Below are 25451 nucleotides of genomic sequence, written 5' to 3' on the forward strand. Positions count from 1 at the left end.
AAAATACTAAACAGAACATCACTTCAGGAAGATATAAATAAAGAAATTAAACAATTATTCAGAAAATATTTATTGAACGACTATCCAAAGAGTAAAATTTGTAAGTGGTATAATTCTTTTATAAATTACAGATATAATGTAAAAAATTGTATAAATAATAATACTTATATTAAAATGCCTTATATACATAATCTTTATGAACGATATAAACCCATATTTAAAAAGTTTTCTATATGTGTAGTGGCGAAGCAGGAAAACAAAATGTCGAATATCATTAATATTATAAATACTAAAGGTCAAAATAAAGTAAGAAATCAGCTTGACGTCGCAGGAGTGGTTTACAAAGTATCATGTGATTGTTTGCAAGCGAAATCATATGTTGGAAAAACGGGAAGGAGGCTCGAGATACGCCTAAAAGAACACGAGGCAGCGATTCGTCTAAAAAGACAAGAGTCACCTTGGTATCATCATTGTTTCAATTATAATTGTAAAATTAATAAAAATTCGGTAAAAATATTATATAAAATAGAAAACGTGTTTAAAAGACGAGTAGTAGAGCACTTTTGTATAGTTGAACATGCAAATTTGTTAAATCAGAATGTCGGTCTAAACGTTGATGCATGCTGGGAAAAATTTATTTGTATAAAAACTAGAGTTGTTTGTTGTAAGATAATCCACCGATGAGGCTGTAACGGCGAAATGCATTTGGAGAACCTTTTGGAAAATTCTTTGAAAAATTGGAAAATAATAAAAGAAATAACGTTGGCTGAAGTATAGTATCTTTGTTAATTATTTGTCTGCCGATATAAATCACTCGAAATCGGTTTCAGAAAGAGTGTTTTATATTTACTTGTTTATTTTATCTAAAGATAATCATTTATTTTTAGAAATTATATTTTAACATTGAATAATTGTTTTTCTAACTGATAAAAAAAACAGATTGAACCAAACTGAAAAGTTAAGCTCAACAAAAACATATAAATAAAGGAAATTTTTGAAAGTTGTGGCATAAAAATACTGGAATTAGATTTGACAATAAGGACTCATCCTCATCATGTGAATAAAGTGCACATTACACAGACCACAACTACAGGAAATTTTGGATGAAGCAACGTCATCATGATAATAAATCAGGAAAATAAGCATTGTCACAGAAAGACTTCAAGCTTTACTCTGTGCTTTAAAGTTCCTTCACTAATATTCTTAGTGTTGCATTAAAATGTACTGCCAACTTATTGTAGATGCATCGACTGCACAAAGTAAAGCTTAAAGGCTTTTTCTGTGGTAATTCTTGTTTTCCTGATTTGTTACTATGGTTACATTGCTTCATCCAAAACTTTCTATAGTTGTAGTCTGTGTAATGTGCATTCTATTCACATGTTGAGTCTTGCTGTCAAATCTGGTTCAGTATTTCATAATTTTCAAAAGTTTCTTTTATTTAGATGCTCTTGTTGAGCTGAATTTTTCAATCCACAAGTTTTTTATGGGATTTCAAGTATTTTTCTGTTATCAATAACTTCATAATAGAAAAGTTTTCATGATAATTTTATATTCACATGACAGTTATACGATAGTCTGCAGTATGTCATATAATGTAATAGCTAATTGACCAACAATATACCAAAATTTTAAAAAATGGGCTATTATTTTATAAATTGTATTTTTAAAAATTATAGGGCTTTGATTTTCCTTACGTAGAAAGTTATGTAGCTGCAATATTGATATTCAGAGAAGATTTTTATGAATCTTTTCGTAATTTAGTTTCTGTCAGATTCAAGTGAAAGTTTTTCTAAACTAATATAAATTAATAACAGTAGTGAATAAAGTAAATTGTATGGCAACAAACAAGAAAAATGGATGGAATTTTAATAATGCATCAGAATAAGAGGGAGGATTTGAGAGATAATTATTTAGAGTTAGAGAAAATAAATTTATGGAGTGTATAAAGACAACAATATTCTATAAATTTCTAACAAAGTTGAATTTATTTAGTTAAAATAAATAAAAAGTAACACTTTCATTTAGTGTAATAAAATAGTAATCCATATTATCTTTGGTTACTTTTTTATTTTAAAAATACTCTTAATAATTCATTTCCTGATTATATTTGCAAATAAACATAAAATATTTAGGTGAAAGTAAAGAGAAATTAAATATTAGCTTCAAGGAATATTTACAGAAATTCCCTTAAAGTATTTATGATTTGTTTGTTCAAATTAATCAAAGATTTATTTTGATAAACAAACTATAATATCAAATCTCAAGCATAAATTTTTATTTAATATTATTTCAATATGTAATGATTGTATCTCAGACATTCCCTGAATACTTACTTTTTTGAGGCCTCCAATATATTAAAAATGGAAATAAACTAACAACTTGTATTATATTTTATAAATAATAGAATTTGACAAGAAATTTTGTTAATACAGTAGAGCGTCGATTTTCCGAATCAATTGGGGACTGGGGTTGTCCGGATAACTGATATTTCGGATAACTGACTTACGTACGAAAAAATAGTTTAACGTATCCGATGTCGAAATTTTTATCCGTTGCGTGTCGCTTCGCGTTGAATTTTCGTCGATGTTAACCCTAACAAAGACTATTGTATCGTTAAAAATTATTTTTTTATTTTGTACCAACAAAATAAATATATTGAAAAATATAAAAATAATAAAAAATTATACTTCAGATGTTAATTTAGTATCAAAAACGTAAAATATTTGAGTAGCCCAAGACATAGCCAAAGATTGAAGCGCCACAGAACTGGCGAAAATTTAAATTTGCCGACTGGAATTCTTTCGGATGATTGACGTTTCGGATGATTGACTTNTCAGGTTTAGAGATGTTTGTTGCTAATCTCTCTTGTTATAAATCTAGGCAACAAAATGCTGATCATGTAAACCCAAAATGATCCAACAAATTTGTTCAAAATTTAAGATTTTCAGAGTACTCATCATGGACACTAATTACTTTAAATTTCATTCAAATTGATTAATACATGGAGATATTAAGGGTTAAAGTTTGCACTTTAACATTACATGTGGTTGAGCTTTACTACAGAGTGCTATCAGACTCTATAATGTATCTTTTATAATTTAAATGCATATTTTTTTAATATCAAGAATAATAATTATTTTCTTAGTATTGTCTCTTTTTAATTCTGTTAATTCTAATTTTTATTCATGAAGTATGTATTTGTGAATAAAAAGTAAGATTACAAGAGTGTAGGCAAGTAAAGCAATTTTGTTTATACATTTATATTTTTGGTTTCAAAACTTGTTTTAAAAAATTCAGTTTTAACATTTTATTTTATAGATTGATGGTGAAAATAGTTCTGAATCAAATGATGGTGATCCTCAGTATGAGCCATTATATGAATCAGTTTATCAAAATATTATTTTTGATGGTGAGAGTAATGGTTCTCAGTCTCCTGATGATATAAGTAAACACAGTTCTGAAACATTCAATGAAGTGTTTGATAACGAAGATGTTAGTGCTTCTAATATCAAAGAAAATAGCAGTGATATAGGAAGAACTAAGAAAAAATTGGTTAGAAATTGGTCATTAACCAGAAGTGATATCAGATTAGAATTGTCATCAAAGTTAAATAAAATTATGACAAAACGAAATGTTCATAGTTCTATTGAACTTGGAATGAAAGAAAAACAACAAGAAACAAATTCAAAAAGAAATACTCTTATGAAATACTTCCTTGGTCAAAGAAGCAATACTGCTGGTCCGTTACTTAATTCTTCTTCAGGAAGGAAAGATATGTCTACATTTTATGTTGATATAAAAGAAAATGGATTGAAAGATTCATGTAGTGATGTTTCTTTAAAATCTTCAAACTCATTACAGGATAAAGATTATTATTTAAAATCAGAACAGTTTGATATTCAGCTTAAAAAAACTCAGTCAATGAAGCCATTATTAAGGAAAACTATTCAACGTCCAACTGCACCTCCACCTCTTCCACCAGATTCTATAGTTAAATGCAGAACTGGAACTAAATCTATGGAATTGATACGTTCTCACACAGTTGCTTTTAACAAAACACGCTCTTTAGATTCAACCTGTTATAATGATTGTAATGAAGGTGATATTCTATATAATAATATAACTATTGAAAATAATTTCCCAAATAAAGCTTCAGTCAGTGAAATATCTAGTATAAGTACTAGTGAAGGTGAAATAATTTCCAGTTCTTCATCTGACAGAACAAGTAAGTGTTCTTATATAAATTTTATGCTTCTTACAAAATATATATATAATATGTAAGTATATAAATGGAAACACTAGAATAGGAAAAATGTGAAAATTAAATGTAATAAGTGTTATATTGTTTATGCAAAATTCTAAACTTCAGTTACTAAACTAGATTCAAAAATATACTTTAATGGAGTTTCATTCACAATATATACACAAAGTGCACTAAAATATGCTAGACCAGTGTTTGTCAACCTCTAATGAATCGTCGCCCCCTTCAATAAAACCGTTACATGGTATCGCCCCCCTTCACTTTGAAAAAAAATTTGTTGGGTTTATTAGTTTAATTTTTTACAAAGTATATAATTATCAAATAAACATTTATTTACTCAGAATACATATTAGGTTTTGATATAATTAACAAAATTAAAATTAAGCATTAATAGCTGTGAATCCCCGCTGCAAGCTTCAAAATTCTGATTTCCAGGCCGAAGCTAACACCAAATTTGTATTGCATTGAATAGACTAGTCATTAGTATAATGTTATTTGTTTAATTATTGTATGATATAATGAATAAAATATCTAATTATTCTTAATATAATGTTTTACTATATTGCCCAGAAAATTGTTTTTTGTCCCCAAAATATAAATTGTTACTAATCACCCCCAATATAGAAAAAGACCCACATGGGGGCAATATTGCCCCTGTTGAGAAACACTATGCTAGACCTATTGGAATCTCTCTCTTCTCAGGTTAAATTTTTAACATCAGTATACTTCAGTGCATTCTGTGTATTTTGTGAATATAATTGTNGTTCAAAACAAGAAAAACATTCTTCTTGCAATTCACATTGAATTTAAAAATCAATTTACAAAGTTGCAGAAAAATGTCAACCCCCATATATATATATATATTTATTTATTTATTTAATTATTCATGTAATTAAAACTGAGAGTAGTACACAAATCAGTTCTTTCTATATATAACCAAATAGAAAACTCATTGGGTATTCATTCAATTTTCTAATATGATGACATTGGATGATATGATTATATATTCAAATGTTACAATTAATCTATTCCAGAAAAGCATTTCTAGAATAGAACTAACTGAAGCATATAAATCCATTTCTGTCAATTCAATATCATTATTTAAATAACAAACTAATAAGAAAAAGTTGATTCCAGATAAATGTTCAGCTTCATCTGTAATAGAATAAAATAATCCAAAATTTAATCCATTTTAATCATAATACTCAAATACTTCCAATTAATTTATTTAATTTTGGGAATTAAAGATATCCTGAAATAATTTCTATAATATACTGATCATGTAAACCCAAAATGATCCAACAAATTTGTTCAAAATTTAAGATTTCCAGAGTACTCATCATGGACATTAATTACTTTAAATTTCATTCAAATTGATTAATACATGGAGATATTAAGGGTTAAAGTTTGCACTTTAACATTACATGTGGTTGANAAATAATTTCTATAATATACTGAATATTCAGCTCAAATGTACCCTATTTTAATTTGCCATAAAAATGAATGGTTTAAGATATATAAAAGCAACAAGTGGCATCTTGTGGAAAAAGTCATCAAGTTTTAGAGAGATTTTTTTTGTACTACAAGATGGCACAGAAGTTGAATCATGAGCATTATTGTCCACTTGTGGCTTTGCCACAGGAGAAAGTGCAGATTGTGGAGATAGTGTGACTGCCAAGATATCCTGATCTGCTGACAGCTATCAGGATCATTAGTTTTCTTTCTATGGGGTTATTTGAAAGATATGGTGTATGCAACTTTGACCAGAGACCTTCAGGATCTTTGGGAGCACATAATTGCAGTCATTGCCATTGTGAGACATGACATGCTGGAGCACATATAGAAATGCAATTTTTTTCATTGAAATTTGGTGAATTTCTCTCTCATATAAAATATTTGATGAACTTATATCCTTAATTGTTAATTTTTTTATAGCCAAAGCAAATTGGGTACTGTTAAGTGGAACACCCTACACAATATCAGTAGATTTTTATCAGTTATTCATGAAGTAAGTATTCTGTAAAATATTCAGTATTTGATTCTATACTGAATGTTTTACAGAACTCTGTATACATGATCATATTTATGATTCTTCTTCATGTTGTTTAAACTGTGTATTTTTAGTCTTTGTGTTTACCATTATTTCTCTTCCACAATTTAATGATGTGGTCAGATAAGTGATAGTTAAGTTTTAGTATCTATCATGTAAAACATAATTCATTAACATGAAGATGATGATTATTATGTATTGTTATGCACATACAAATAAACATTTTTTGTTAAATTATTTTAAATTAAAAAATATGAATTTTATTTTGTATTCATTTCAGTTTCTGGTAATAGTTCTCCGTCCTACTCTAAGAGTTCTAGACATTCGGATAATTATTATTCTGTGTCATCATCCATTACGGATTCTTCGATGGATAAGGAAATGAGTTCCCTTCATTCGGACTGCAGGTATTTTATTATATTTTTTCAATATGTTTATAGGATTTTTAATTCTTTCAAAATTTATGAATATAAAAATTTTTAAAAGGAAATAACTTTTGAAATTTTTCTTTATTACTAAGACACAAGATACATTTTTAATTAGACATTGTTATTAAAACAAAGACAAAATTGGTGCTGAAATTATACATCTTTTGCTTTAAACAATGTATCATATTAGATCATGCTACCAGATAACTGTTGAATTGGCTTAGCATTTGATAACTGTTGAATTGCTGGATCAATGATTCTCATTTTCTTCAAATGTTGAAACATTCTAGGACATTGTATGATTTTTGTTAATTGGTCAATTACATTTAATTCTGTGTGAATTTGTCAGATTCTATTTTCTCTATCACATGCAAATTTTCCAAGTTAATGTAATATGTTTAGATCTATTTGAGATTGTTGGATTTTCTGCTAGTTTTATGGAATTTTGATTGCCAATATTAATAACTATACATTAGCCAATAAATTTCTTTTGTACTAAGTTATTTCTTGCAATAGGTTTATGATCTAAAGATCTTCACTTAGAGTTACAAATTCAGCTTTTACAATGTTCAGTAACAAGACAAATCACTTATAATCTTATGGTATTTATTATATTATTTTTTAACATTACACAAAGTCAGGACTGTTTTATATTGTAATCTGTTTAACAATTATTTATTATTTGTTTCATTATTCACTATATAAGATTATTTTTATCATATTCACTTAAAATGATAAAAATTCATCCATTATCCTGTTCATGTACTAAAATTTGCCCATTATGAACCCAAGTAAATTTTATCTTATGATCCAGTTTTAATTGTCTTGTCAGAAAGTATAGATGTCTAAAATAAGTGTTAGGTATTGATTGATTTATATATGATATGCTTTACTTATTTGTTTATATCTTGTTAAGAATACTTTGCTTATGTAGTGTATTTATTAGTTTAACAAATATGAGTATATTTTCCTGAATTAAAACTTTTATCTTTATTTCTAAATGGAATAATTATATTCTTGTGAATAAAATCTTTGTCTATGTATTTATAATGCTTATTGGATTCTCATTAACAATCAGTGAAACACTCTGTACCTTTAGGACTACCACACTAACTTTATTCTAATTGTTTATTTTATATTATAAGAAAAGCTAAATGCTTAAATAAGTATTTATTCTTGCCCATAAAAGGTCTAATATTTCATTGAATCTTAATCTTCAAAATTTAATTTTTATTCTGAAAATATTCTGATTTAGTATTATAAAATTTATTTTATAATACTATTTATTTATTTTTGAATTAGCTTAACTTTTTGAAATATTTTCTTTAATTAATTAATTCTGAAATTGTGTGTTTTAATTGTGAAAAATATTTATAATAGTAATTTGTTTGATTATATCACCAATACATATTTGTGCCATTAAAGGATCACCAGACTTTCCTTCCATTAAACAATGTGTGATATTTACCTGATTTATGCAAGCAGTATCAGTATTTATGTACATCAGTATCCGGAATACAGAACCACGATCTTTTTTTAACTTTAGCAGAAGATGGCATTTTACCTGACTTACAGCATGTGCATTTCCAAATTTTCCTAGTCTTTTTGCTCAGCTTAGAATAATTTGTTATATATCTATACCAGTGTTTTTCAACCTGTGGGTCGCGACCCCCAAGGGGGTCGCGAAGCCTTACACGGGGGGCGCGGGTAAAAGAAAAAGACAAGTGTTTGTAGGTCCTACACTACATTAAAAAAAAACTACAATTTCAGCGAGAATTACGGCCCACCCCAGAAAATGATAGCGGAAAAAGTGTTGAGCTGATCTGCAAAAAGAAATAAAAAGTAGAAACGTAGAAGCTGAAAATTCTGATCCTAAACAAAAAAAANTATCTTTTCTCGGCTTTCATCTGTCTAACTCCGTTCTCAATATTAAGGAAAGACAGACGGATGGACGATTTATTGGGCTCAAATTGCAGCCCAATAAATTAAGTAAAATTATATTTTAAAAAAAATTACAATTGTCAAGTGTCATTGTGCCAAAAGTAATTGTGTTTTTACATTTAATATAATAATAAAAAAATCGAATAGAATTTATAAAATAAAATTATATAATCACGAGCAATTTAATTAATTTATTTATAAAATGTAAGAATAATGAATTTTTTAAGTTATGTTATTAACAAGACATTTATTATTTAAACGATAATTATAGCAATTTTATTTGCTTCTTACAATTTTTATATATTTTTAATTTATTTTTTCTTTCTTTTTTTCTATTGTTCTTTATTTAATTTTTATTGCTGGTTGTTTATATTTTTCTCCTTTACAAGATAACTTCTTGTACAATTTATAAAATTTATTAAAAATTTTAAGCATTTTATACTTTTCCTCTTCCATTTTTCAGCATCCTTCTATCCTCATCAACTTTCTAATCTTAAATTACTTTTAATTTATATATAAATGTTTAAAAATATTATCATAAACCATTATTAATATGATTTTAATCATTAAAAATAAGGTATTTTCAGTAAAAGATATTAGTAAATTAATGTTATTTTATACGAAAAATCATCACATCATCTCTTTCTCTCTTATCGTCATCCTTCTCATCTCTTAAATTGATGTCAGTAGTTTTAGTTTATATAAATATTTACAATAATATTATAAACTATTATTAGCAGGATTATAAGTATTAAAATAAGATATTTTAATGTAAAATATCCATATATTAATGTTATTCTAAAGGAAAATTCTCATTATCTCTTGTTTTCTCTTAATGCTTATATCTTCATAAACAGTTATTATCTAGATTTTACATAAAAGATATTCATAAATTAATGCTATTCTGTACAGAAAACAAATCAAAGTCAGTTATTAAATGTTCATTTTGATTTTTATTTAAAGCTTTCATCCAAACCAGGAAGTAAATCTAGCATCTCCCACATCAAACACTCCATCATTTATCTTCTGAATGGATCTAAAAAATATTTTAAAAATATAATTATAATTATGTCAATACGAAGACGAAAAACATGAGTTGAAATGGCATCACGGGTGAAAAGCATTGTTGTGTAATAGTATTATTACGTAACGATGCTTCATTACGTATTGCTGCCATGCATCAAGTATTGTTACTTTTTAACTAATTATTACTTAACATTTCTTTATTGAGTATTACACTCATCAAACATTGTTACGTAGATGTTACTTTTTAATAAGTAACGCCTTTTACGTAACAATGTTCGAAAGCAATACGTAATAATTTACACCATTACACGAGGGAAGAAAAGATGGAAGACGTAACAGGCAAAAAGAGCATTGTTACGTAACAATGTTTTTTTTTAAAATCTGTTATAAACTTTTTTATTATCTTTCACGCACAAATTCTTTACGTAATAATGCTTAATGCATAATAATAATACATAATAATTCACAAGTTTTTGTTACGTCATAAATTATTACGTAATAATCTGCCAAAGACTTTGTTGCGTCATAAATGTTTGTCGTTGTCACAAAATTGCATTTTTGAAACTTTCGAACATCAAAAAATAGTAATTATAATGTTCAATATTTTAGAGAAACAAAACCTGATTTCTTGGAAGTGTTACATCGCTTAGAAAGCAGTCCTGTCTGTCAGTGTCTTAATATGCATTCCTTTTTGATGCTTCCAATGCAGCGGATCACTCGTCTGCCTCTTCTGGTTGATGCAATTTTTCACCGTCTACCCACTCATGCACCAAATTATGAAAATTGTAAAATGACACTTGCAGTATTAAACAAGGTGATTAATATTACTGTTACACTTGAAATAATGAATACAGTAGACGTTGTTAATCCAGTGCCTGATAATCCAGAATGTCTGATAATCAAGTATTTTCTGAAAATGGACAATAATCCATAATTGTCTGGTAATAATCTGGCATGTTGTTATTCTGTGAATTGTAGTTTGGACATGTGGTGCACTAAAGATCTTGGATAGAAATTAAAGTGAAGGTGGAGGCGTGGTCTGCACATTGCTATATGTCAAATTAACTGTGGAATCAAAAGCAATGTGATCAAGAATACTGTATAGTTAATAGTGCATACTGCCATATGCTCTGGTACTGCCTGCAACATTCAGATTACATATAACTTATTGAATTTTGCAAAAATATATAAACATTCTGTAATCTGGCACTACTCTGTCCATAGGTGCTAGATTAATAAACTTGTACTGTATAAGGATGATGGTGATGATAAAGATAATTAAATATTTTAATTTAGTAAAAGATATTTTTATAAGTGATAATTTAAAGTGTAACATTTTTGTTATGAGTCAATGAATGTTTGTTTGTATGTCTATATAATGTAGAACAAAATACTTTAAAAATACATAAATGTTATATGTATTTTAAAATTTTTCCTAGTAACCTATAGAAAAACAAAAAAAAATACCTTAAAATTAATTTTAAAACAATATAGGATTTAATTTGTTTTGAGATAATTAAATTGATTATATTTTATTTTAAATTTAAGGTGGTTCAAGAATGTAATGAACAGACACGTCAGATGGAAAGAGTGGAAGAAATGGTGACCATAAATAGGTCTTTGGATTTTAAAGACTGTAAAGTTAGTTTTATTTATTATATTTATATAGTTNCCCCAATATAGAAAAAGACCCACATGGGGGCAATATTGCCCCTGTTGAGAAACACTATGCTAGACCTATTGGAATCTCTCTCTTCTCAGGTTAAATTTTTAACATCAGTATACTTCAGTGCATTCTGTGTATTTTGTGAATATAATTGTATTAAAATCTGTATTTGAACTGATTATTACTTAAGTCTTGAAACTAAAGTTTGAGTTTGAATATGGTCTTATCATTGTCATATTATTGGGAGTCAATATTGAATTTAAAAATCAATTTACAAAGTTGCAGAAAAATGTCAACCCCCATATATATATATATATTTATTTATTTATTTATTTATTTATTTTTGTTCAAGAAATCAAGTTGACACTTTTTACCAACTTCAACTCTGGAAGTGATAGTTTTGGCAACTTCAACTCTGCTGCTGACAATAACTTTTTAGTACTTATGTCTATTGGTTACCATTTCATCACTGACATGTAATTCATTAGGCTAATTTACTAATTAGCAATGCACTGATGGTCTAATTATAATTAGAGGATTGTAGCTATGATTTTTTAACATAAAGGATGCCGCTAATATTTCTTATGCATGGAGGTGGTGCTATGAAAAAAACATGAGCAACACTAGCATTTAGCTACTTTTTCTCTACCATTAATTATATCTTATTATTTATTGTTTGTGGTGTAGGGATATTTTTATCACTATTGTAACACATATATGGCTAAAAATTATCTTCTAGCATTTAAATGTTTCAGTATTTTAAAATTTTAAACATATTGTTCAATGAATTATACTGGTCAAAAGCTTCAGGAAGATCATGATTATGGTTTAAATGTTAGTTTTAATTAAAATTTGTTGTCACTGGGATATAATAAGGTTCTTGTATGTGGATTATCATTCCCAGTAATTCTGCAAGAAGTTGTTTTAATTTTTAGTAAAAGTTTATATATGAATCTTACCTTGTCACAATAGTAACCTATCAGAAATATTCAAGAGCTATATCTTCTATTTGAATGGTATTATATATATATACTGGATGTTCATTTAAACATCTATTCAAGAGAAAAAAAAAAGATCTTTTCAGCATTGGTTAGGTTGTAAACTGTAGTGAACAAAAATATACTGGACTAGCAAATGAACCCAGCATTGCTCGAGCAAATAATTTAGATGATTTGGTAAATATTGTACATTTGAAAATTAAGTTATTACTATCAAAAACAAAAAAATAGCATCTAAAATAGTACAGTAGAAGCTGTTCTTCAGGTTAATCCTTAATCCTCTCCCTCTCCCTGCAGGGGGATTTCCAAAAATTCCTTCTTAGTGTGCATTCTCATGATGTACCCTAACTGTGTACCAAATTACCCTTTAGCTGTTTGCTCTGGGGGATGATGAGTCAGTCAGTCAGGACATGTAATTTTATATATATAGATATTATATCATCATGACAAGCATTCATTCCACTGCTATTTGCAACATCACATGCAGATGATGCTGCACACCAATTTGAGTGGTGCAACATGATGTTAAATTTACAGCATGAGGAACCTCAACTCATTCAGCAAATTTTATGGACCAATGAGGCACTGTTTTTCCAGAGTGGAGCATATAACCCTCACAATGTACAGTACAACACTGGGCAGTGTGTGCTCCACAATGTAGGTGACATACACAACACCAAGTTGTTTTACCCTAAATATCTGGTGTGGGATTTGCAGTGACTGATACCCCATATTTATTATAATGCATCAAACCTTGGATATCAAAAACACAAGTTACATCACCTTCCCTTTTTATTTGTTCTGCCTAATTTTTTCAGTCAAGGAGATAGATATTGGTGACTTCCACATGAAAAATTGGAACTTACTCTGAAGGTCATAAAAATAATATACATTTTGTCTCCAGTGATTATTCTGTTCAGTAGTTCAACTTGCCACTTATCAGGACCCAATTTTTGCATTGCTTCTCCGTCAGAATTTAGGGACCATGTTCAAATCTATATCAAGTATGGAATTCATAAAGTCTTGAGAAAGTCCAAAAAGTTCAGTTAGATTACCTGTTCTTTGTCTGTCATTCTTTTGATTTTATCATATTCTTCTGATAATTTTGTCATTTTTGCAGTGGAAATCTCCCAGGATGATAGTTATCCTCAATCAATTGTCAGCCAGCTCAAACACAGGTTTATGCCACTCATAAACCTCTGTTTGAGACAATATTTCATCATCATAGGCTTCTTTAATCAAGCTTAGAGTTTCAACGCTTGTTTTTTTATAGTTTAACACAAAATTTGATGTTTGTCCACTTCTCCAAACATGTCATTTCTGATGTGCCAATCTACTATGAGAGAACTGTTAAAATCAAATGCTATCTCTATGGTAAAACAAATTATGCATGTGTACAACCTTGAACTATTACTGAATTAGAAAAGAGGCTCCTGTCCACTGTAACTACATAAGTTACATAAATTGAAAAGTTTGGTTTAATTTTTATTCTACTCATATATATACATACATATATACATATATATATCTTTGGAAAGAGGTAAGCCAGGCTAGTAGTACTCTTTTTGTCTAAGAATAATTGATTTGTTAGTGTTATAATTAAATAATATAAACAAATGAAGAAAATAGTACAATTATTTTCATATGCCTTGCATGCATTGTCTACAAATTTTAACTCTTAAGATTAACCACAGAACAGAAGTAAAATGTTAGTAAGAAACAATTTCTCTGTCTTTTTTTCTATTAATAGGGAAGGAACATAAATTAATTTTTAAAAAATAGAAAAAGTTTGTATTTATTTAAAAAGTTCTAGTGAGACAGTCCTCAAAAATATATAATGTAGGTAGGTGTACAAAAATGCACTGCACAAATACTGTCAACACATCACTAATAATTAAAAAGACTAACTTGGCCAGAGTGTTCCAAGTCACAGTATGAGAACCACTGCATTAAAGTATTATTTGATATTTTAAATATTTTGCATTTGCAAAAAAAAAATAGCAAATCAAACAACATTGTAATTAAACAGCATTAATTTTATCAAAATCAATTTCAAGTTAATTATGTGTATTTTAAATAGTTTGAATTTACATACAAGTGTATAATTACTCAGTTTGATAATTATACACTTGCAATTACACAGTTGCATTATATGTATTACTATATATGAATTGAAAATTGCATAAAAACATGATTTATTTGGACAAAATCAATCACTGATTTTGTTGTTTTTTGTAACATTAATTTTTGGATTTTAGTTCCATTTGTGCCATTTGTACAATTTTAAAACGTAATTATTCTTTTATACGGACATTTATAATATGTGTTGTAAAATATTGTTTTTCTTAAAATTTTTACTTAGGGTCTTCCATTAGTATCTGCTTCACGTTGGTTGGTGAAAAGAGGAGAGCTAACGAGATTTTACTGTGATAGCTCATCTAAGCGAACAATAAGTTTCTCAACTCGTTGGTCTAAAGTTCCTGTTTATTTATTTCTTTTTACTGATTATCTTCTAATAACAAAGAAAAAAAGGTAAAATAAATTTAATTTTCAAATATTTTAATGTGACAATACAAAAACAGATTACTTACATAAAAAATCTGACTATATTTGTTTTAATCTTGGTAATCCAAGTTATAAATTGCATTGCAAATTTTTATTTTTCAAATAATGTCTGAAATATTACTATAAAACAATCAAAATAAAATTAAAATTGCATTTCACAATGATTGATTTTTTGATTTAATCATTAGTTAGAAAAAATAAATAATTACCTTTATTATTTTTAAAAATAAAAGAATCAATGTAAACTCTAATAAATTGTAGAAACATTTAAATAAAAGTTTAATGAGTAAATGTTTCTTCTCCTAATAGCAAATAGTGAGTGAGATTAGTAATCTTTATCAGGTTTTTCTTAATTATTTGCAATAAACAGAGATTGAGATTAAAACAGCTTACTTTATTCACCTATTTAACAATGCATTTTGGATTGGTATTATTCAATCCCTCTTCAGGCTACAAATTTTAAATTTAAAAACCAATTTTAAGAAAATATAAATATTAACAAAAAATTAAGATTTAAATTTACAACAAGTTTACAAAACAAACCTCACAGCCCAGTTGTGTCTCACTACCCAACTTCACATTTGCAACACCTTTTATGATTCTTAATAACATCATACCATGTCATCAATTTCCATTCCATTATTTAGGTTGATACAATTTTGACAATGGATAATAGCTGTGTGTTCTTTAAACATTCTTACATACATGTCATTTTTCTGAAATAAAACTTTAATATTATTTCAATTTATATTACAATTATTTTTTATTTTTTCAATATGGGATCCATGGAGATTGGTGGTATTTTAACTGTATGGCTACCAAATATAGGTTAAAATACCTATATGCGGCAGCCATAAGATATGCATTTTATCTATTGCAGACATTTATATTTCACTTTACACAAACAAAATGTGAAGTAATTTTAAAATAAGCTTCTAAACAAAGAATACAATATCACATTACTGCTAATGTGTTAAATTTTGCAACTATTATCACAATTAAACTACATACTTATATTGGAAATCACCCCAGCACAAAAATAGCATATTCATCAACATCTTATTTATTGAGAAAAACATATCTATGTTAAGTAAAGATAGCTGTTAAAGCTGCATTAATTAAAATTCTGCCATGTATATAAAGAGATTACTGCAATTAATTTCACATGCTAATCAAATCCCATGTTAAAAAAAATACCACAGTAAGCAAAGGATACTTGTATTCTAATCTATCAGCAACATCTATGCGAGTCAAAACATAAACTTTTCCAAAGATGAGTTTATATTTTCCAGAACAACAATGCCCATCTGCACATGCCAGGAAAACCAAAGCCTGGCTGCAGTCTAATCATATACATGTATTTTCCTGGTCAGCATCAAGCCTGGACCTATCTTCAGTAGAAAATGATGGAGATCTTTGAAAAGAAAGATGACTCAATGCTATCCTCGCATGTTAGAACAATTATATATATATTTAAGTGAGGAATGGAAAAAATTTCCATGTAGTTCTTACATAAGTTTGATCTTCCATGCCTCACCACCTTGTAACTCTTATTAATTAAGCAAAAAAAGTGATGCTATTCCATGATGATTACAGAATCTTAACACATTGAATGAAGTTAAAAGAAATTGTTGCTAAGACTCTGCAGATTATAAATTACCGTATATGTTTTTATAGCAAAATATTTTCCCAAAATCTGAGCTTCCTGATATGTTTGTATGATCACTTATCTTTATAATAAATTTCTTTTTGTTACAAATATAAACATCTGTCCATTGTACTATGAATTATTTTAAGTTTTTATTGGTGAATGAAATTCATTGCAGGCAGGGTTGTAAACTCATTTACTTATCTATTGTTTTTTACAGCTTATGATATATCTTTATGGATAGTGAGAAATTTTAGTTGTAGATTTTTTGTAAATTTTGTTGACTTTTTCTTTAAGGTTAAAAAGTTCTAAAAAAGGCCAAGAAAATCATTCAATATATTTTAAATAATTTCTATAATCAAATGATTGATTCTTCATTTTAATGAAACCATAATTAGTAACAATAGACAGTGATTGCAGTGATAATATAAATTCAATAAAAATATATGGTAGCTTCTCTTAAACACCTCTGCAAAATTAAATGATAGAACTAATACTTAAAGGTATGTTTTTTAAGTGCCAAATCAAAGACAATTTCATCATCAGAAAGACATTAGGAAACTTCACTTTATTGAAACCAGTCTTTGTAAAACATTCTTTTTATTCACAAAAATTTTCAATTATGATTTCATGAGACAAAATACAAATCATTACAATGTTCATTGTTCCAATTAAAAAATTGAAGTTTTCTGATATGTAAAAGTCTACTGTATTTGAGACAATGCAATGCCATCATTGAAGATCTATAAACTTCTATCCACAATGAGACACTGTTAGATATAATATATTAATTAGAAATAATATTAAGTATATATTCACTGACTAATACACAGGGATCTTTTAAGTAAATACTTTACTAGCAAACATTAATACCTGTAATAATAATTTAAATGTAAATTGAATTTTTATTGATTGTGATTATGCAGTTTTTATAGGATTATATTATTAAATATTTGCATTAATTTGTTTCTTTCATATTTCAGTGAAGAAAATTTTGTTGTGTTAGATTATTGTCCAAGAAACATGTTGCAAGTGATGTCTTTGGAAGATATGGAGGAAGGTCAGATAGTTCCACGGCTTCCCTCAAATAGAAAAAATTTTTTTCAGTTGACAATGCTGAAAAATCACAAAGGAAAAACTGTTGAACTAATACTTAGTGCAAATCTTGAGTAAGTTTCTTATGACAAAACTAATTGCAAATTTAATTAGTATATAAATACAGTCGACTCCCCTATAACACGGGTTTTTATAGTTCGGATTCCTATATGACTGCGAAAAAATTGCGACGGTATCCGTACAAACATGGTAAAAAAACTCCTATAATTTGGTAAAACGTCATCGGGCAGCCAAACTACTTTCCGCTGTCCAGCGCCACGCTACGGAGAGTTTCGGCAGGTAAATTGAGTTTACTATTGTCTGTACAGTATGTAAATTAGGTACCATAAGTCTAATACAGCACTAATTTTATACATTTCTTGTGAAAGAAACATTTCTTATTCAATGGCCATAAAAATTATTTATATTAATGATGTCTCCAAAATTCAACAAAGTTTTTGCAGAAAAATAACTTATCAGAAATCGTGGCTGCCGTTTGGTGCGCTGCTTTGCGATGAAAACAAGCTTAAGCAATGGTGACGTCGAACGGTGCACACTCAGTAAATAATCCTACAATTTTTTGTTTATAGCATAGTTTATATGGATTATTCCCAAAAAAATGTATGTATTTTGGAAATGTTGAGTTGAATAAGTCTAGGAATCGATTAATTTTATGGAAGAAAACCTTTCAAACAGCCGTAGTCCGTAAAGTGCATACGTGCCGGGCTGTGATTGGCAAGGACTCGTACAAAATGGATTCATAAAGAACGAAACGTATCTACCGTGTTATAGGGGGTCGACTGTACATACAAATGTTATAAGTACAGAATATCTATTTAATATATATGTTACTGTGAAAGACCGAAATTAGAGAATGTTGATATTCTCCAGTGAATGTCGACACATAACCAAATATTCAGTCTTTCACCAACATATTTTGTATGTTATTATATATTCAAACAATTACTGGTGTATGTCGACAAGCATGATAAGCTTTAGTGGAGGTTGAAACGACACCCGAGAAGCCAATGTCCACAGAGAGGCGACAGTCTGTCGCCAAATTCTTTGCCATTTCCTTTTGCTCAAATTGGTGATACCATATGAATACAAGTCTCTGATGTTGACTGTGGCCATACAGATGCCCAAAATGTGTTGGCGGTTGTTGTTGGAATAGAAGACTCTGACTTTTATAAATTAGCAAACAAAAATGGTACCCTCAAGCAGCTTTATACCCGTAATCAGTTCGTAATTTGTAAAGAAAAGTTACTTTCCATAGAGGAGATTTCTTCTCAAGAAATATCACTGAGAGAAGCAGCTGCAGCTAATTCAAAAAGTGGAGGGCAAGGCTATACACACTGTCATTGCAAAAAGAAGTGCTCTACGAATAAATGCAGTTATAAAAGCAAGGGACTCTTGTGCAATTCAAAGTGCCATAACACTTTAAGTTGTTGCAATAAATAAGATTGTATAATGTTAATCACATAATTTATATGCAAGTTTATTATTGTATTATTTTCTTTAATGATTTAGAATGTACTGTTTGTTTTAGATTCAACAGTTTATTTACATGTGCTGTTACTTAAGCTTTCTCCTATTTTGACATATTAAAAAGTTGCATTTTTGTCTTAACAAAAAAATACTTTTATTCAACATTCACCATCAGTGCATGCTGAATGTCGACGTTTGCTGGTGTAAGTGAGAAATGATATTTAGCAAATATTTCATACATACATGAAACAACTGTGTGAATGCTGACATTCAACAGATATCGGTCATTTACAGTAATATATATAAACAATATATATACTGTATATAATATTGTTTATAAAAACTCAAAATTAAAATAAATTTAATATTTACTGAAATTGTTTTCTTATCCTTATTTTCACATGAATAAAGAAAGATTTTATTTATTTTTGTAATATTTAAATACAAGACATTCCTCATAAATGTACCAAAAATGAAGTAAAAAATCACTGTAAAAGCATAAGAGTATAATATGAGAGTGAGAGATAACTTTGGCACACAACAAATCACATATATGCTTTTAGCACATTTTTTCATGGTGTGAGTTCAAACTTTAAAGCATTGTTTAAACTCTGAAGCAAATAATGGTTGAAATTCACATTCAAAGTACAAGGTACCACTGTATTAGAAACATTATGGTGTTTACATACCTATATAAATAAATAATTTTACTGCATTGATGTTCAGAAAATAATAATTTAAACATTTAATGACTATATAAAAATATAGAAATTTTTATATGAAATCAGTATATATCATGTTATGTTTATTCAGACAAATCTCTTAGCAAAACATTATATTTTGGAAAAAAGAAATCTTTCATCCTATATTCATTTCATACTCAGCAGAAAGAATAATTACTAAAATCATTACTAAACATCTTTGGCTACTGAGACAGATTTATTCGCTATACACTAATGTTTTTAGCCTAATGCATAGGCCATTCTTAGATGCAATACTTTTGAAATGTGTCTTGGTAGCCAAAGGTGTTTAGTGATGATTTTAGTAACTATATTCATTTCTTCACAATTGAAATTTCTTATGTTGTGATTAAGTTAGTCTATTTAGTGGCAATTGTCTGAAAACTGAATTGAAATTTAAGAATTATTTCACTCATCTTGCCATTTATTAAGTTTACAATGACTTAATTTTATCAAAAAAATTGTATTGGTTGATAAATTTATCAATCAGTTCATTACGATTAAACTTAAGAAGGTTGGATATAAGATTTTATATTTATAGTCATTGTATGATATAATTGCAATAATCAAATTGGTCAAAGTAATTTTAATTATATCTACCACAAATCAAAACAATTTATTTCACAAATGATGATCTCATCAACTTCAAATTATTTTAGTTTTCATAAATAATTTTCCTTTTGAGTTTATATTTAATTTTTCATAATTAAGAAAATAATATTTAAAAATTAGAAATATTAATTTTTAATTTTTTAAATTAATTTTTTGAATTTAATAAAACTTACATGATAGAAAAAATCAAATATTTAAAACAAATATCAAATTGAATGTGATCTAAAAAAATGGAAACTGGTAAAAAGAATTTGTAAAAAGGATTGAAGATAGGCAAAAAGTGCCCAAAATTCATTTCCCAAAATAAAGAGAGTCTCTTTTAAGGAAGCCACACATCAACCAAATTATCATGTAATTTAGCATAATGTAAATTTTATTAGAAAAAAAAAATTAATTTTGTATTGTTTTTTCGATAAAAGGAGTGAAAGAACAAGATGGATGGATGCAGTTACTCCACCCTTATCTGATAATCCTGATGAAAAAATATATGAAGTTTGGGGTATGTGGATTTTGATTTAACTATATTAATGTCACATTAACATAAAGTCATAATATATCAAAAATTTTTTATTCTTAGATTGTCCTCAAGTACAGTGCATTTTTTCATATGTTGCTCAACAACCTGATGAATTAACAATCGAAGAATGTGATGTGGTAAATGTTTTTCGCAAGATGTCTGATGGTAAGTTACACAATCTATTCTTTGTCTCAACTGTTTTAATACCGGAACTAATGATGACTATAACTGTTTAGGATGGTACGAAGGGGAGAGAATACGTGACGGAGTCAGGGGCTGGTTCCCTGCCTCATACACTGTGGAAATAGTTAGTTCACATGTGAGAACCCGCAACTTGAGACAAAGGTGTCGGCTGATGATGCTGTCGCAGTCGACATTAAAATGACAAAAGTAGAAAGGAAAATTTCTCTTTTGACCAACTCTAGGTGCCATTAAAAATTGCCATATATATTTGTGAGATTGGAGCAATGTGGCATATTTATTGTGTGAGTGCTCAAAAAATGTCATTCTAGAAATAGTTTGTAGTATAAGATTGTATTTGACGAGTGCTTTTCAATTGATTCGATATCAATTTTGTGTAAATTAATCACGTGACTTATACTATATTTAAACAGTATTTATACAGATATATATACTTTTAAATTGTTTTTTTTTTTTTTATTTTTTGATAACCAGCAAAATAATTCCAGATGGGACCATTTTTTATTTCCTTCCATATTTTTGTAATTGTGTCTAGCAATCTTTTATATCCTGCAGTATGTATTTTCTATACAAATGCAACAACTTAACTAAATACAAACATTCCCAAAACATTCCATTTTTTAATCATTTGTATTTAAGTTAAGGAATTGGAATGCAGTATAACTATCAATGGTTGGAATGCCAAAAATCATTAAGCCACAAGACGGGGTAAGAATGCAATATGTTTTATAATGGTGCCATTTTTTTTATCCTGCAATAATTATGTTTTAAATCAGTATTTATATTTATGTATAAATTTTAAAGTTATTAGCTATGAGCTTAATTTTGTTATTTTTAAAAAAATTATTTGTTTTGTTTACATTGGTAAAAATTTATTGTTTTAAAGCCAAGAAATGTTTATTTTTAAAAAGTCATATTCACTATTTAATTTAATAACATTAAAGTTTTAGACTATATCCTCATTTCCATGTCTTCCATTATATATAATGATATATATAAGATACCTCACAGTCAAGTGTTTATACAAAAAGTATTGCAATCAATCACTAAGGTCAAGCCTTTTAAAATGTATTTTTTGAAAAAGTTTCTATTTAAGAGAAATTGTTTTGTACATTGACAAAACTTGGTACTTTTCTTAATGTCATTTATCCATAAATTAAATGGCCGAATCTAAACTGTACTGCCATTTTATGCCAACCTTTTTCTACATGTTTAGATGTAGTATTTAAGTGCTTTATAACAGTAATTATGTTAAATTACACCAGTGCCTAAAGAATTATGGCATTTTGAAACATAAATAAAAATTTCATATATCACATTGTGTCATCTTGTGTTGTTCATTAAAAAACTTGAAAAATATGCTCAGCTCTTAAGATCAATTTTTTTTTATATAAAATTAACAAAATACAGTGCTTAGTTTATACTAAAAAAATAATTTTGTGATTTATAATCTCAGTAGCTACTTCAAATATATTGATAGTTTAAAATTTTGAACTTATTAACAAACATACAATTTTTACTCAAAAGAATATTTAAAATTGTAAATCCATTTCAATCCAAGACTTTTTTCTTCTTTAAAAGTGATGCCAAAGAAATGATTTAAGAATATTTTAATAATTTTTGAAAAGTTTAGTATGTTCTGATAATCAATGTTCCCTCTAAACTGTGCGGCCGCGCACTGCTCAAATTGTGCCGCGCACGAGAATTTATGTACCGCACAGGCGAGCATGCACACCAATTTGAATTGTTGTTTACTTATTTCTCACTCTGTCTGCAACATGATTATTGCTACGTATATTTCGATTAAATACATTAAATCATTGACAAGAGATAATATTTTGTATAAAAGTATGTTTTAAAATTAATTTTAATCTCTACTTTATAATTAATTTAATTTTTATAGAAAAAAATAAGATTTTATATATATATATGATCAGAAAAATTTTTTGCTCAGAATCTGCTCAGTAAAACTTTTTTTGCTCAGATAAGTATGTGTTCCGCTCATCCACAAAAAAAATTAGAGGGAACATTGCTGATAATAGTATAATTAAATAGGAAAGCAGTAATCTGTAAAGCACAGAAACAATTCTTGTAACTGTTTTAGAACTAAAAATAATGATTTTATTTAATAAAAATAACTTATTTTTTATTCTGTCAAATATAACATGGAAGAAAAACCTATAAGCTTTCCCCAAATCAACACACAAATTTATAGTTGAGATCATTCGTTTCTACAAGAAAGATCTCAACTATAAATTTGAATGTTGACTTGGAGAAAGCTTGAAACTGTATCCAATTTGGTAGAAGTTGTGAGATCATTCTTTCTGTAGAAAGAATGAGCTCACTACTACTACAAAATTGGATACAGTTTGTAATCTTTTTTTATATGGGGTAATATGATAAATGGTGAGATTTCCAAAGTATAATGTGAAGTCAAATGATGGAAAATACTATATTGTACTATTCTTTCTACAAATCCAAATATATTATTCTATTTTATCACAAAAAGCTGCTACTGTGCTTTCTTGAAATGAACAGTAACTTCTGCAATATGAAAAAAGCTTTGCAGATTTCATCATAAAACTGCAGCTCATCTAATTTCAAATTTTAACTATTTATTGATAAGCTATTCAACAAAGAAAATTTCTAAAATATATACTTACTGTAATTTTTTAATATTTTTTCTTATGTTAACAAAGATATAGAAGAAAACAGAATGATCCCTTTGGGTGGAAATTATTTGAAAGCTGTCATAATAAACATTATTGGTTGTATTAAGTTCAAATTTTGTCACAACAGTGAAGTAAAGTGGGAGTTTCATTGGATAGTTTTGTGAGTTTGACAAAGTTTGAAAATGGCACTAACCACAGAGTAACGTGCTAAGTGTGTCCCTTGGTGTTCAAAATTAGTGTGTGTGATGTCTAGTGAACATGGCTCAATGGATGAGGCAGTGGCCTGCCGTCATTAGAAGCGGTGGATGCGCCGCTTCCCTTGTAATTTCTAAAAAATAAATACATATAAATTTTAATTATATGAAAATAATCGCACAATATTTTATTATAACCGCATTATGTATCTTATTACAAATTTCTATACTACACGTGAAAAAAAAGATAAGATTGCTATTGTTTAATCAAATATTAGTGGCAGAGTGGAAACACTGAATTATCAGCATAAAAAAGCCAGATTCACGCATGCGCTTTACAGAACACCAACCTCACCCGGTTTAGCCGGTGGAAGCCTAGGACCTTGGGTGGATGCTACACGTATAACGCATCCACTTCTATCCAGGACCGGTTCCGGGCTGTTTGCCGCCCGCCCGCTAGATATTTGGCCGCCCTCGCCCAATTACGCGAATCACGATTAGATTTATAATTTAACCCAACCGATAAGAATTTACCTGTATGTTTTTATGATAGTTTTCTGTGTAGTTGACGGGAGTTTTAAAAAATCCATTAAAATATTTGATATATTTATTCCGCTCTCCGATTTTATATTACGGATTTCGATGTTAAACTAGTGAAAATACGATTTCGTATATCCCATCTTTAAGGGAATGTAGAAAAAAACGTGTACAATTCTTGTATAATATTAAAAAATTAACTGTTACTTTGATTGCATAATTTACAACTAAATTTAATGAATGAGAGAGATGCACAAGGTACAGAAAAAGCTCTAGAATTTATTTTCCTTAAATTTACGATTTATGTATCCGTTTGTCATAAAAATTAGTCTTTCCACTTTTTTCCCGAGACTACAAATAATCGAGTACAAAGTAACCAGTTTCGACTTATTTCTACTTAAGAAGTAGTTAAATAATTAAGCAATTAGGGAATTGGGGACAAATAAAACCCTGACGAAAGAGCCGAAATTTTACTTAAACAAAATCTTAACCAAACCAATCTCTAGCCGAGTACAGTGGGACTGATTTCTTTGAAATATTAGATGTAATAAAGACAGACATTTTTCCAGTTCAAAGAGAGTGACCGAAAAGTTGTAAATTTTGGAAATTTCCGTGGACAACACCTGGTCCTAAAACGAATTAGTTAGAAAACAAACGACGGACAATCTATTAAGTTTAACATATTTAGACTTTTACAGCTATGGTGAGAAACGTTTAAAATTTACAAGAACCCTGTCGCGTCTTTTGAGGTATATTAGTGATGCGACAAAAGAAACATTTGACATTGCCAAATCCCGAGGGTGCCGATACCC

The 25451-nt window shown here is 28.1% G+C and overlaps 1 protein-coding gene across 1 annotated transcript in view; it reads left to right on the plus strand.

The window, feature by feature from the left end:
• LOC111612626 overlaps positions 1 to 22552 on the plus strand; it is a 98190-nt gene extending 75638 nt beyond the window's left edge. Inside the window, exons 6-15 of the mRNA XM_023353869.1 lie at positions 3319 to 4225; positions 6592 to 6788; positions 6855 to 6883; positions 10292 to 10520; positions 11255 to 11347; positions 14733 to 14902; positions 17567 to 17752; positions 20938 to 21017; positions 21096 to 21200; positions 21272 to 22552. Coding sequence (XP_023209637.1) covers positions 3319 to 4225; positions 6592 to 6788; positions 6855 to 6883; positions 10292 to 10520; positions 11255 to 11347; positions 14733 to 14902; positions 17567 to 17752; positions 20938 to 21017; positions 21096 to 21200; positions 21272 to 21420 — 2145 coding nt within the window. The 3' untranslated portion in view covers positions 21421 to 22552. The remainder of the gene's footprint in view (positions 1 to 3318; positions 4226 to 6591; positions 6789 to 6854; positions 6884 to 10291; positions 10521 to 11254; positions 11348 to 14732; positions 14903 to 17566; positions 17753 to 20937; positions 21018 to 21095; positions 21201 to 21271) is intronic.
• The last annotated feature ends 2899 nt before the right edge of the window (positions 22553 to 25451 follow it).

Source organism: Centruroides sculpturatus, unplaced genomic scaffold, assembly GCF_000671375.1.
Source record: "Centruroides sculpturatus isolate CEXI.00-Female unplaced genomic scaffold, Cexi_2.0 scaffold1768, whole genome shotgun sequence".
Taxonomy (NCBI): domain Eukaryota; kingdom Metazoa; phylum Arthropoda; class Arachnida; order Scorpiones; family Buthidae; genus Centruroides; species Centruroides sculpturatus.